Source organism: Neovison vison, chromosome X, assembly GCF_020171115.1.
Source record: "Neovison vison isolate M4711 chromosome X, ASM_NN_V1, whole genome shotgun sequence".
Lineage (NCBI taxonomy): Eukaryota > Metazoa > Chordata > Mammalia > Carnivora > Mustelidae > Neogale > Neogale vison.
In genome coordinates, this window is record NC_058105.1 from 70,652,585 (window position 1) to 70,665,703 (window position 13,119).

General features: G+C 39.4%; 1 protein-coding gene across 11 annotated transcripts in view; it reads right to left on the reverse strand.

Annotated features, from left to right (window-relative positions):
* The window catches only part of TAF1 (TATA-box binding protein associated factor 1), a 72,603-nt gene that overhangs the window by 30,539 nt on the left and 28,945 nt on the right, over positions 1-13,119 (reverse strand). For all 11 annotated transcript variants that reach the window (XM_044235697.1, XM_044235693.1, XM_044235690.1 and 8 more), the window contains exons 27-32: positions 12,914-13,012; positions 12,424-12,601; positions 8,762-8,829; positions 7,258-7,380; positions 6,447-6,539; positions 6,268-6,352 (exon numbers count right to left, since the gene is read on the reverse strand). In XM_044235697.1, the coding sequence (XP_044091632.1) occupies positions 6,268-6,352; positions 6,447-6,539; positions 7,258-7,380; positions 8,762-8,829; positions 12,424-12,601; positions 12,914-13,012 (646 nt within the window). The remainder of the gene's footprint in view (positions 1-6,267; positions 6,353-6,446; positions 6,540-7,257; positions 7,381-8,761; positions 8,830-12,423; positions 12,602-12,913; positions 13,013-13,119) is intronic.

Below are 13,119 nucleotides of genomic sequence, written 5' to 3' on the forward strand. Positions count from 1 at the left end.
CCCACCTTCCATAAAGACCTCTCCTCCTATCTTTAATTTTCTTTTCTTTCACCTATACGAAGGTACCTTGTTCCAATGCCTTCATCCCTTTCCACATATTGAGTACAGTTTTCCTGCTTCCCTTCACAGGCAAATTTCAGTTTCTACTTCCTCACTTCCTATTCATTTGTATCCTCTGTAGTCTGGTTTTTGAAGATTTTCTTTCTTTCTTCCTTTCTTTGAGAGAGGAGAGAGTGTGAGCAGGGGGAGGAGCAGAAGGAGAGGGACAAGCAGACTTGGCACTGAGTGTGGAGCCTGAAGCAGAGCTCGATCCCACGACCCTGAGATCATGACCTGAGCAGAAATCAAGAGTTGGACACTTAATGGACTGAGCCACCCAGGCACCCCCACAACCTGGCTTTTGATTCTAACTGCCTCACTGAAACAACTCTTCTAACAACCATTCTCTCTGGTTTTCTATGTAGCACTTGAACTGTTGGCCACCTTCCTCTTCTCTTGGTGTCCAGGTCTTACTCTCTTTGGTTTTTCCCTGTTTCATTCTGGCCACTCCACAGTACTCTCCACCTGATCTCTTAAATTAATGTTGGAGTTTGTCAAGTCTATTCTCCTCCTACATTCTCTCTAAACTAAACAGTGGATCTTTTTTGGGTTACATACTTTAGTAATCTGATACAACTATGGCCTTTCTACCTGGAAAAACATACAGCCATATTTTACATACAGCATCAGGAGTTCAAGGAATATACCCTAGTCCCTCTGAGCTCATCTACTTCCACTGTAACATATTGCTGGTCTGAGAAAATATCTGTATTTACAGTAATGACTTCTCTTCTGAGCTTAGGACATGTACATAGCCAACTATCTACTAAGTCTTTACTTTGATGCTCTATGTCAATACAACACAGCCCAAACTGAACTTGGACCACTTTTTCTCCAAAATCACTCCTCTATTTTCTATATCAGTCAATGGCACCACCAGTTACCCAAGTCAGAATTTTGGATGTCATTTGATTTATTTTTTCTTTTAATTATGAAAGTATTGTATGCTCAACTAAAAAATTCCAACACCTAAGCACAAACAAGTACGAAGTGAAAATTATCCTCCAGCTCTCCCTTTAGTAACTCTATTCTATGGCAACAAGAAACAGTGACTGATTCCTTTAGATGGGTATGTGCTCTCCAATTCATCAGTCCCTATTGTGCCCATTTCACTCATACCTATCTGGCCTTTATAAGATCTGAATTTGCAACCCTTTCTGTACATACTGTCGAGTAATCGTTTTCAACAATATATCCTGAATACATTTTCATATCAGCATATACGAATATACCTTATTTGTTAGCTAATCTACCATTTTGATAGCTAAGCAGTACTCCATCATATACAGGTTCCATAATTTATTTAACTGATTTCCTACTGTTGGATATTCCATGTACTCCCATGTTTTTGCAATTTATAGTTGGCTCTTCAACACATGGGTTAGGGTGCCCCATATATACTGTACTCTTAACAATAAAGCCAGAGAAAATGAGATTAAGAAAGTCATAAGTAGGGGCGCCTAGGTGGCTCAGTGGGTTAAGCCTCTGCCTTCAGCTTGGGTCATGATCCCAGGGTCTTGGGATCGAGCCCCGCATTGGGCTCTCTGCTCGGCGCGGAGCCTGCTTCCTCCTCTCTCTCTGCCTGCTTCTCTGCCTACTTGTGATCTCTGTCAAATAAATAGATAAGAAATCTTAAAAATAAATAAATAAATAGAAAGTCATAAGTAAGAGAAAATACATTTACAGTCCTCTACTATAAAAAAAAATCCATGTATAAATGGACCTGCACAGTTTAAACCCATGCCGTTCAAGGGTCAACTGTATGATGTTGCAATTATAAACATATGTACTCTTAGACAACCTGTGTGTGGAGTATTCCCCAGAGGTGAAACTGATCAAAAGTAATAAGCATTTACAGTCCTTTAAAAAGTGTATACCTGGGGCACCTGGGTAGCTCAGTCAGCTTGCTTCTCCCTCTGCCTGTCAATAGCCCTGCGGGTGCTTGCTCACTCACTCATTTTCTCTAACAAATAAATAAATAATAAAAAGTTTATACCCATTTATGTTTGTATCCAAGAGCGTGAGTGCTTTCCATCATCTTGAATTCTCCCTGCCCTTGACCCAACACCCCCGAGTTCCAACCATTTATGAAAGTATCAGCTCCACCTCCACAAGAGATACTTTCCCCATATTTCCATTTTTTTTAAACTACTTAACCTGGGCTCAAGCTCTCAGTATTTTTTAAAGATTTTATGTATTCATTTGAGGGAGAGAGACAGAGACAGCATGAGTGGAGAGGAGGGGCAGAGGGAGAGGGAGATGCAGACTCCCCACGGAGCAGGCAGCCCAATGCGGCACTAGATTCCAGGACCCCAAAATCATGACCTGAGCTGAAGGCAGACGCTTAACCACCTGTACCACCCAGGTGTCCCAAACCCTCAATCTTTTCAACTTGGACTATTGTTAACAGTTTCTCTATTGGTCTCTTTATCTAATTCCCCTCCTACCTATCCTTTAGATAGCTTCCAGAATGACCTTACTAAAATACCTGATATGATCCTCTTTCCTTTTAAAGGCTTAAGTGTGACATAGTAAGGCCATTTGTGATCTACCCCCTCTACCTTGAAAAACTCATCTCATACCACCAAGTAGCTCCCACTCTTCACCCTAGTCAAATCAACTATTTGCACTTCCCTATCCAAGGCACCCTCATCTTCTTTTCTGTTTGTGCCCTCTGCCTGGAACTTCTTCCCCACCCTTCTCTACTTTACTTTTTGGCTAGGCACAGGAGGTACTGAATATAGAACTAGCTACTATAATCATCATCCTTCAAAATTCAAAAAACATGGGGCGCCTGGGTGGCTGAGTGGGTTAAAGTCTCTGCCTTCGGCTCAGGTCATGGTCTCAGGGTCCTGGGATTGAGCCCCGCATTGGGCTCTCTGCTTAGCAAGGAGCCTGCTTCCCTTCCTCTCTCTCTGACTACTTGTGATCTCTGTATGTCAAATAAATAAATAAATCTTTTAAAAAATTTTTCAAAAAACTTCCAGAAAGAGCTTCCTGCCTTTCATACTAGTAGGAGACTTGGAAAACATGCAAAAGATGAAAACAAAGAAAATCCTAACCCTACATCTCAGAAAAAAACCACTATTTTATTATCACAATGATGTGTTTCTTTCAGTTTTTTTCTATGCATATGCAGTTTTAAAAAAGTGTAACAGAGATGAAGTAAGTTTTATGTTCTGCTTTTCTCACTTAACATTGTGAATACTTTTGTAATTAATTTTTTTTAAAAAAGAGCACTCAATCTTCATATAATAATCCATCATACAGATGGCACAATAACTGATCATTTCCCCTACATTAACCATTCAGGTTATTTCTCATTAATATAAATAACATTATCATGAATATCTGTCCACATCTCTGATTAAGGCAGATTAGTCTACCATGTTGTATATACCATGCATGTTTATTAAACACTTAAGTGCCTTATTTTACTTAATGCTCCCAACAGCACTGAGGAGGGTGCTGTTATTTTTCCCATTTTACAGACAGGAAAGCAAAGGCTAAGTTACTTGCCCAAAGTCACCCTGCTATTAAGTGGTGGGGCCTACTTCATTATAAAGTCTGTTCACTTAACTACTTTCAAGTCTCTCAATGCTGCCAAAGAGCTTTCCAGAAACGTCTTGCAAGTTTATACTGCCAACAGCAATATTTGACAGCACCTGCCTCACAAGCGTTCAATACTTCCATTAAAAAGAAAAACTGAAGTCAAGCAGAGAGAGTCAATTACCATATGGTTTCACTTATTTGTGGAGCATAACAAGTATCATGGAGGACAAAGGGTGTTAGAGAGGAGAAGGGAGTTGGGGTAAATTGGAAGGGGAGGTGAACCATGAGAGACTATGGACTCTGAAAAACAATCTGAGGGGTTTGAAGTGGCGGGGGGGTGGGAGGTTGGGGTACCAGGTGGTGGGTATTATAGAGGGCACGGATTGCATGGAGCACTGGGTGTGGTGAAAAAAAATAATGAATACTGTTTTTCTGAAAATAAATAAATCAATTTAATAAAAAAAAACTGAGTTCATCTAATAGGTGGGGAAAAAAGATACCTATTTGTTTTAATTTGCATTTCTTTGATTACTGGGTACAACTGAAAACTTACTCATGTTCATTAGCTATTTAATTTCAGTCTTTTGTGATTTGCCTGTCTGCCCTTTGCTCATTTTTCCCTTAGCATCTTCTGGGTTTTTCTCATTGCCTTATATTAGATCCTTTTACTCTGCCTTATATCTTACGCCAGCCATCACCAAGGCCAAGCAGGCTTTCTGTAACACTCTTGCTTTATCACTTGTTACAATCATTTTCAGACATCTGTGAGCCTCCCAACACTTCTTTTACCAGAATTCTGGCTACAGCTTTAGGTGTTTTTCAGGAGACAATAATGGAGATATAACTGACCTGACAGAGGGCACTTCCACTCTCTAATTTCAGATGAGCAGTAAGAAGAGCACAAGGGAGAAAGCAGAATCTTTTAAATCACCTTGGATAAAGAAAAATGGAAGGCTCATCTCTTACCACCTTTCCTTAATGATATATATAAGTTCTAGCCAAGTATCATTCTCTGAAGTGCCCTGTTCTTTCATTCCTCCATGGCATTAAACATTCTCTGCTCAATGCCCACTTCCTCATCTGCCTTTCTGGCTGTCCCTTCTTTCACCACTTCCCTCCAAATTCTCTGTCTCTTCTATCTAGCAAACGTACAGCCACACTCATGTGGATTTTTTAGTTGAGACCTCAGTATGCTAGGCAATTCTCTCAAATGCCCTTAGCTCCTGCTTCTTCTTTTCTTTTTTCTGTTATTAACATATAATGTATTATTTGCTAGGGGTACAGGTCTGGGATTCAACAGTCTTACACAATTCACAGCACTCACCATAGCACCATAGCTCCCTCTTCTGTTTTGCTTAAGGAATTATATGAGCCTCCCAACACTTCTTTTACCAGAATTAAACATTCTGAATTAAATTCAGAATTTAATTAATTTCACTGCCAAATTCCTCAATTGTCTTTCCACTTAGGATAAAGTAAAATCTCTTAAACATGACACAGAGCACACACAAGGGTCTCTAGGATTTGACTCCTAGAGACTTCTACATGTAACGAGTCACTCACCAACATGGAACATAACTGCAACCCCAATAACTTGTTTCTTAAACCTATAATGTAATTTCAGGTCTCTGTTTCTTTACATACTGCTTGCTGTTCTCTGCCTAGAATGTTTTCTCCTCCACGTTCTTTGCCTAGCAACACCCCCCCACCGATCCTTTAGAATTCAGCTTAAGATAACTCTCTTACAGAAAGTTTCCTCTAATTTCAATTTGATTTGATTTAAACAGCCTGTCTCTGTGTCCCCTTTGGCACTCTGCATGTACATCTTGCATAATACTTCTGTAAATTTTTTCTGTTTCCCCAAATAAACTACAACCAATCTGGGGACAGGAATCATATCTACATAGATTTTATATTTGTAGCATTTATCAGAGCCAGCACGTATTAGGTGCTCAATGTTTACTCAACTAGTGAGTCATGCAAAACTGATCTTTATTAGCTTATTTATGAAGCCTTCCCTAACCCTTAGGTGAAGGTGCTCCTTTATCTCCTCTAGTGCACTTTGTACATCCTTCTAATACAGCCCTTGCTTGTCAAGCTGTATTCAACAACCTCCCTCCATCAGCTGGACTATGAATTTTGTGGGTAGAGTGACTGTCTTTCCCACCAGTAGATTAAGTAGTCAGCACAGAAGTTAAGTAACTAGCTTGGCATATATTATCGCTTTGTGCACTGACCAAAACCCCATGCTCTGAGGAAGCTCACTATAGTCTATAGTCACACATTCCCTTAAGCTCCATCTAAGGGCCTGGAGGACAGGTGAATTTTTACATCTCATGAGAAGCGGTGTTGGCTCAAAGCCCAAAGCAATATCGATTTGATATTTCTCTTCTCATTTTTCTGTGCTTTCTAAAGTATAAAAAAATAAATGCACATTGCTTTTTTATCATTAAAAGTAATTAGCAAAATTTTCAAAACACACTAAAATATGTGCCCACTTTAAAAAAAAAAGCAGAGAACTGTTCAAGGATACTTCATGCAATCAAATTTTAATGATGCTAACTAACATTGGATGAATAGAATGATGGAAAGTAGAAGAAAAACAGAAATACCCACCATTATACTTAACACTGTTGGCCAAAATAAGGTTGACATCATCTAGAAAGCTCTCCCGACTCTGGTACTTGTGCTTGGAGATATTCTGTGATTAAAAGAACCAGGGGACTCAGATATATGTACAAATCTACTGGCTTCCAAAAAGACATTTTAGATCACTCACCTTACCTATCACTCACCTTACGTATAGTCTCTAAATCCATTGGACTGACGATCACTTTGTAATAATCTGGAACAAACTTCTTATTAACTGGGTGATGAAATGGCCAAGACTATAAAACAGAAAGCGTGAGAAATTAAATGGAAACCATTCTTTATACTGGAGATTCTCAACCTTCGCTGAGTCACAAATATTCCTAACGTTCCCCAAAAAAGCTACGAAACCCTTTTCCCAGAGACACATAATCACACAAAATTTTGTCTATAACTTAAGTGGTTCATGGATTCCTTTAAGGAAGAAACCCTGCTCTATACTCACAATTAAAACTTCTTATACCCCAGTCCCATCCAGAAATTTTATAGCATTAACACATATATAACATATGCCTACAACACAAAAGGAAATTTAGTCCAGCATTCCTAAGAGAAAATCATTCCCCAAAACGGATACACACAGTCAACATGATAGCCATGCCATAAAGTTGTAAAAGACAAAAATAGATAAAAAAAGACAACAAACAATGGATAATTAAATAAACTGCCATTTGTCAAGAGGCACCTCTCAATCCAAAGCCTCCCATTAGCTGTCATCCTAATTTCTTTCCAGGGATATTCAGGAGCTTTCAACAAGAGGAACAAAGAACTCTCTCTATATCCATGGGTTCCTGGCCTCTGATTTTAATGATCAAGCAGTCATACGGTAAAAAGGTCAGTTTTTAAAATTATATGCCAGTCTCAATTTACAAACACTACCTTCTAGAATCCCCAATACACGCACATCCTACTGTTCTTTCCCTTGCTATCTTCATATTTAGCACAGAGACTACTTACATCTGGAACTGCCATCATTTTCTGGGTGACAATGTTGTCCAGGATGAAAGAAAATGCTACTTGGTCATCATCATCCAGCAACGGGTTAATAGCTTTCTCTAAACGAGCCAATTTATCTTCTTTCTGGTATGAAACAAAGCAAAGGAAAAAGAGGTTTCCCTGAGGTGTAATCACTGCAGAAACTTATGGATAATTTATGGTTCAGTTGTCTATTGCCCTTGCCCAGAAAAGCCTAACTTTGAATTCTCAACTTCAGCTGTAGACAGAAAGTCCAAATGAGAAATGATATTCTAGTTAAAGGATCCAAAGGGATGTACCAACCACTCGTTTAGGTATTCTATCGTCTATCCTTATAGATCACCAAAAATATACATCCCTGGAAAATGATAACTTAGGTCTCAGAATAAAAGCATTTTCACCAAGTTAGGTTTTAATGTAACACTGTTTCTGTTGTAAACTACTGCTAAAAACACTGAACAGATTGCTGATTAGTGACTTTTACATAAGGGAATCTAACCCAATAAATTTGTTTCAGGGGCACCTGGGTGGCTCAGCCAGTTAAGCCTCTGCCTTTGGCTCAGGTCATGATCTCAGGGTCCTGGGATCAAGCCCCATGTGAGGCTCCCTGCTTGGCACAGAATCTGCTTGTCCCTCTCCCTCTGTTCCCCGCCCCCCACTGCAAATAAATGAATAAATAAAATCTTAAAAGAAAAAAAATAATAAAAAAATAAAATCTTAAAGAAAAAGAAAATGGAATATAGAAAATCTTTTAGGGGCGCCTTGGTGGCTCAGTTGGTTAAGCATCCGATTCTTGGTATCAGTTCAGGTCATGATCTCAGGGTTGTGAGATCCAGCCCCATGCCAGGCTCTAGGCTGGGCATGGAGCCTGCTTAAGATTCTCTCTGTCCCTCTCCAATCTGTTCCTTTCCCAACTCCCTCTCTAAAGTAAATCTTTTAAAAATTAAAATTTTTAATTTTAATTAAATTTAATTAAAATTTTAGTATATGTGCTGCCGAAGCGAGCAAATTTAATTAAAATTTAAAAAATTAAAATTCCTCTCTGCTCAAACAGTCTCTTAGCTCTTGGGAATTCACTTTCCTTGGCCCTTTCTAAAGTTATGTAGGTTCTAGATTTCAGTCCTAGCCATACTACTTAATAACCATGATGTCCAGGGCAAGCAATTTTCTTCTACGGATGTTAGTTTTTCCATTTACAAAAGAAGGAATTGGATTATGAGATTTCTAAGGTCCCTTCTAGCCTCTAACACACTAAAGATCTGCTACTCCTATATTTCTCTACTCTTTCTTCTGTTACATTCTCTCCTTCCTCAACCCTGCTACCAGCCCCCCTCAAATTCCATGCCTCTTTTTCATTTTATTTATTCACAAGTAATCTCTACACCCAATATGGGGCTCAAACTCATGACCCGGGATTAAGAGTTGCATACTCTTCCAACTGAGCCAGCCAGTCGCCCCTGCCTTTCTTTCATTTTAAGTATATTACCTCTTTGAGTTTTTCATCACACAGATCCAGCATGGATTGAGAGATCTGGGTCAGTGAGTGCTTTGGACCTAAATTTACAGAGGAACAATAAGAGATGAGACCATTAAAAATGGGAGACGAGAGCTGCTAATACCTCTCTAGACTTCTAACACATTTTACTTAAACACCTAATAAGTGTCAGGCACCAGCCTGTCTGCTAGATCATACATATATACCAGTTTTAACTCCATTTTTCAGTGCTAACACATGGCAGATATATAGTATGGATTAAAAAACTAATTTTAACTCTCTTCTTTATTTATACATATCCAACAGTACTACTATTGATACTGCTACCTTTAATACCTTGAAAGTAATAATACTATGGACGAGAATGACATTTTGTTTAAGGATGGCTTAGGAGATGAAGGCATGATTTATGTATCTTTACACACTTAGCATGTAAGATCTGTGATTGCAATTTTTGTTTACACAACTCATGGTATATGAGGTACTCCCAACATATGGCTAATCCAAAGCCTCTGTCATAAAAGATTCTCCATCCCATCTCAGACTATTTAGTTTCCTTGAAATCTGTAACAGAAGCTTCAGAAAATCCTTGAATTCCTTCTTACAGCCCTCACTTATGGCTGCCCTAATTTAAGCTCATTATAGGGATAGTTAAAACATTTTCACCTAGACAGTAATTCTATTTCCTTTCAGTATCCTCTGCTTGACCATCTTCCTCTATTCATCCTTGTTAAGTGCTCCCCAGACCCCAAACCTAAACTCTATTTGCAACTAATTAATTTAGCATTCATTTGTTTATTCATTCAATGAATGATTAATGATGGTCCGTGATGTACTCAATGATGAGAATAAGGAGAAAATAAGACATAGTTCCTACCTTAGCTCTTGGGTCAATCAAAGAAAATGACATGAAAATGTATCACTGCCAAGACAGAGTATGAGTGCTTGCAGTATTTACGGATGAAATGATATGTCTGGAAATACAGACTGAACAGTAAGCAAGAATCGGCCATGAGGGTAATTGTTGAACCAGGTGAATAGGTGTGCTGAGGTTTACTATACCTCTGTTCATACCTAACAATTTCCATAATGAAGTTTTTAAAAACTGAGTATACTGCAAACATGGGGATACACTGGTTGCTATGAAATATGGTAGGGTTGCATATGAAACATGTTGTAAGCTATTTTTACAACAATTAAATCTGCATACTGGGAAGCAAGGAAGGCTTGCTGTGACTGACATTTGAGTAGTGTCATTAATGAAGAGTAGAGGTCCATCAAGTAGGCAATACAGTAGAAAGACATTCCAGAGGGAAGAAAAAGTATACAAAGATACAAAGTAAGCAAGTTAACAGAAACAGGAGGCACCATAAGTAGTTTGGTACAAGTGCAACACAGGTATGTGTGGAGGAGAAACAGGAAATAGAACTTGGAAAGGCAGGAGGGGCCACATTATAAAGGTCTCATAGGTGACAGAAAGCCACTAACGATTTTATGCTCGAAAATTTTTTCAAATTTGTGTTTTAGAAAAAATTACCCTACCGACAGTGTGAATTAAGGCAAGCAGCAAAGTTAAAATTCAGAAGCTGTTGCAAGGGGTCAAACAAGAAATGACAAGGGCTTCAAATAAGAGCAGCAACCGAGATTAAAAGGAAGAGGATGTGCTCCAGCAAGCTGTAGAGGGGACTTTGCTTACTTACTTATTTACGGGATTTAGTGATCTATGAATGGGGGAAGGGGGGAAGAATGGGTGGAACTAATGATGACCATCATTTCTAGTTTGTACAATCAGATGGATGGTAATATCATCCGTCTAAATAAAGCAACCAGATCAACAGTTGCCAGTAGGGCACTGAAACATGGACATGTCTGGCAGGCAACTGGAAACTTGAGTATGGAGCTCCGAAGAGAGGTATGGACTGGAGATAATGGTATCAGTGGATACATGGTAGCTGAAGTCATGAGAATGAAAAAGATCAGAAATAATTAGAGAAAATACCCCTAGAAAAGAAAGAAGAGAGTATTGAGGAGCGTCAAGTAGTCAAGAGTGCCAAATACACTGGAGTTCAAGAGACTTCTAAGCACATGCAAAGGTGTTCAACATCAAAGACAAAAACCGTATGACTGGGGCATCCAGGTGTCTCAGTGGGTTAAGCCAATGCCTTCGGCTCAGATCATGGTCTCAGGGTCCTGAGATCAGCCCCGCATAGGGCTCTTTGCTCAGCAAGGAGCCTGCTTCCTCCTCTCCCTCCGCCTGCCTCTCTGCCTACTTATGGTATCTCTCTCTCTCCGTCAAATAAATAAATAAATATTTTAAAACAAAAACAAAAACATATGATCTCACTTATGTGTAGAATCTTAAAAAAAAAAAAAAAACAAGAGTGCCTGGCTCCCCACTGTGCGAGCCCGATGTGGGGCTTGATCTTAGGACCCCGGGATCATGACCTGAGCTGAAGGCAGCCACTTAATGACTGAGCCACCCAGGCGCCCCCCAGTCTGACTTTTAAGTATTTATCCTTGTAAAATGAATGACAGTTGGACCTAACAAATGTGTTCTTCCCTTCCGTATGTCTAGCACTCTGCTAGGCCCTGAAAATACAAAGACGAATAAGACATAGTCTCTCCAGGAGTCGCAAAGTGATGGAAGATTCAGACACATAAATAATTACATACAACACAGTTAAGAGTCATAGAAGTTGGTTTAATTGTGTCGAGAACGACAGAAAATTATTGGGTATTCTGGGCAGTAAGTCTTCATGGAGAGATGATATGAATTGGTCTGGAAATATGAATGGAAATTCATAGAGCATGTTCCCACTTTTCAGTGGGAACTAAGGGCATTCAAGACAGGGCAAAGACTGTGCAAGGTGCATGAAGAAATGGCATAAGATATTTAGTGAAATATAATGTTGAATCTGGCAGAAGTCTCTAGTAGGTATGGGAGTCAGGCATTGGACAGGAGACTAGATAAATGGGTCAGGCTTGCTTATAAAAGGTCTCAGAATCTAGGTACTGCCACATTTACAAAAGACAAAACTGAGGAGGCTGTGACAGGCTGTCTACAGTAAACTAAGAACTTGTCCAGGGTAACTTAATCAGTATGTGGCAGGGATGGGATTCATTCTCTAACCATACCCTTCAACCCAACACTTACACATGAATCTGTGCTCAAGGATACAATTGGAGATCAGAAACCTTGATCCCTGACATGAAGAAGTTGTACTGTTTCCCCTTTTAAGACATAGAAAGCAGATTTCTTTCTCCTTTGCAGATTTGGAGCAAAGTGAACATGTAAGAGCCTCTGTAACAAATCTATAGATCAAATCAAAGATTCATACACAGTCAACATGGTCACAGGCTCACATTCTGCATAGGTTCCATCCACACTGTCTCTTCCTTCTATTTGATCAGGTCCACTTCTTCCTCCCACTAATCTCCCTGCAACTGTTTCATTTCAACAGACAAACTCCGAATTCTCCAAAGGATACATTTAAAAAGTGGGACTAAAAAGAAGCAACCTTAAATGTCAGAAACGTGCACTATCTGATTTTCGTAAGCCCAAAATGCATACATTGTAGATCCTTCCAGTCAGTCCAATCTTGTCTGAATTTGGGACTAATGAGACAAATAAGGATCTGAAAGGTGATTCTTACCATTATAGGTTGCACTATTTTTCACGATTAGCTCCAAATGCTCTCTGAACTCTTCCCGAGAGGGGTAGAGGCGTTTGCGCACATTTTCACGAAGGGTTTGTAAGTCCATTGGTCGAGTGATGATTTTGTAGTAGTCCTTTACAACCTTTGCATTGACTGGAGTATGGAAAGGGTAGGTCTGTGCAAACAAGAGACAGCACTATCTGTGAGCAAAGAACACCTGTCAGAGCCAACTCCCGAAGACTCTTTCGTATCTTATCTGTCTACCTGGCCACCAACTCTCAAAGGAATCTTTCTAGATGAAGCAGGTAGGTCTGTTTCGTCTACTAAACTATTCAAAATAAATAAATAAATAAAACCCAAAAAACTACATCCCAAAGAATCAGGAGTTCCACATACCTACGAGTACTCTACTATCCTCTATCTGAAATCACAGATAGAACAAAGGGCTTTGACATTCCTACTGTAGACATGAATGTGATGAACTCACATTTGGAAGATCTCTCATGTCATTGATGATAGACTCCAAAATGGAGGACAATGTCACCATTGGGTCTGTCCGGCGCCGGTGGATGGACTTATGAGGTCTCTAAGGAGAAACAAGAAATCAGAGTGCTTCTTTAGATAAGAAAAACAAACAGACGATGCTTTCTAGCTATAGCTTAGGAATCTTGTAATGAACAGTACACATAATTT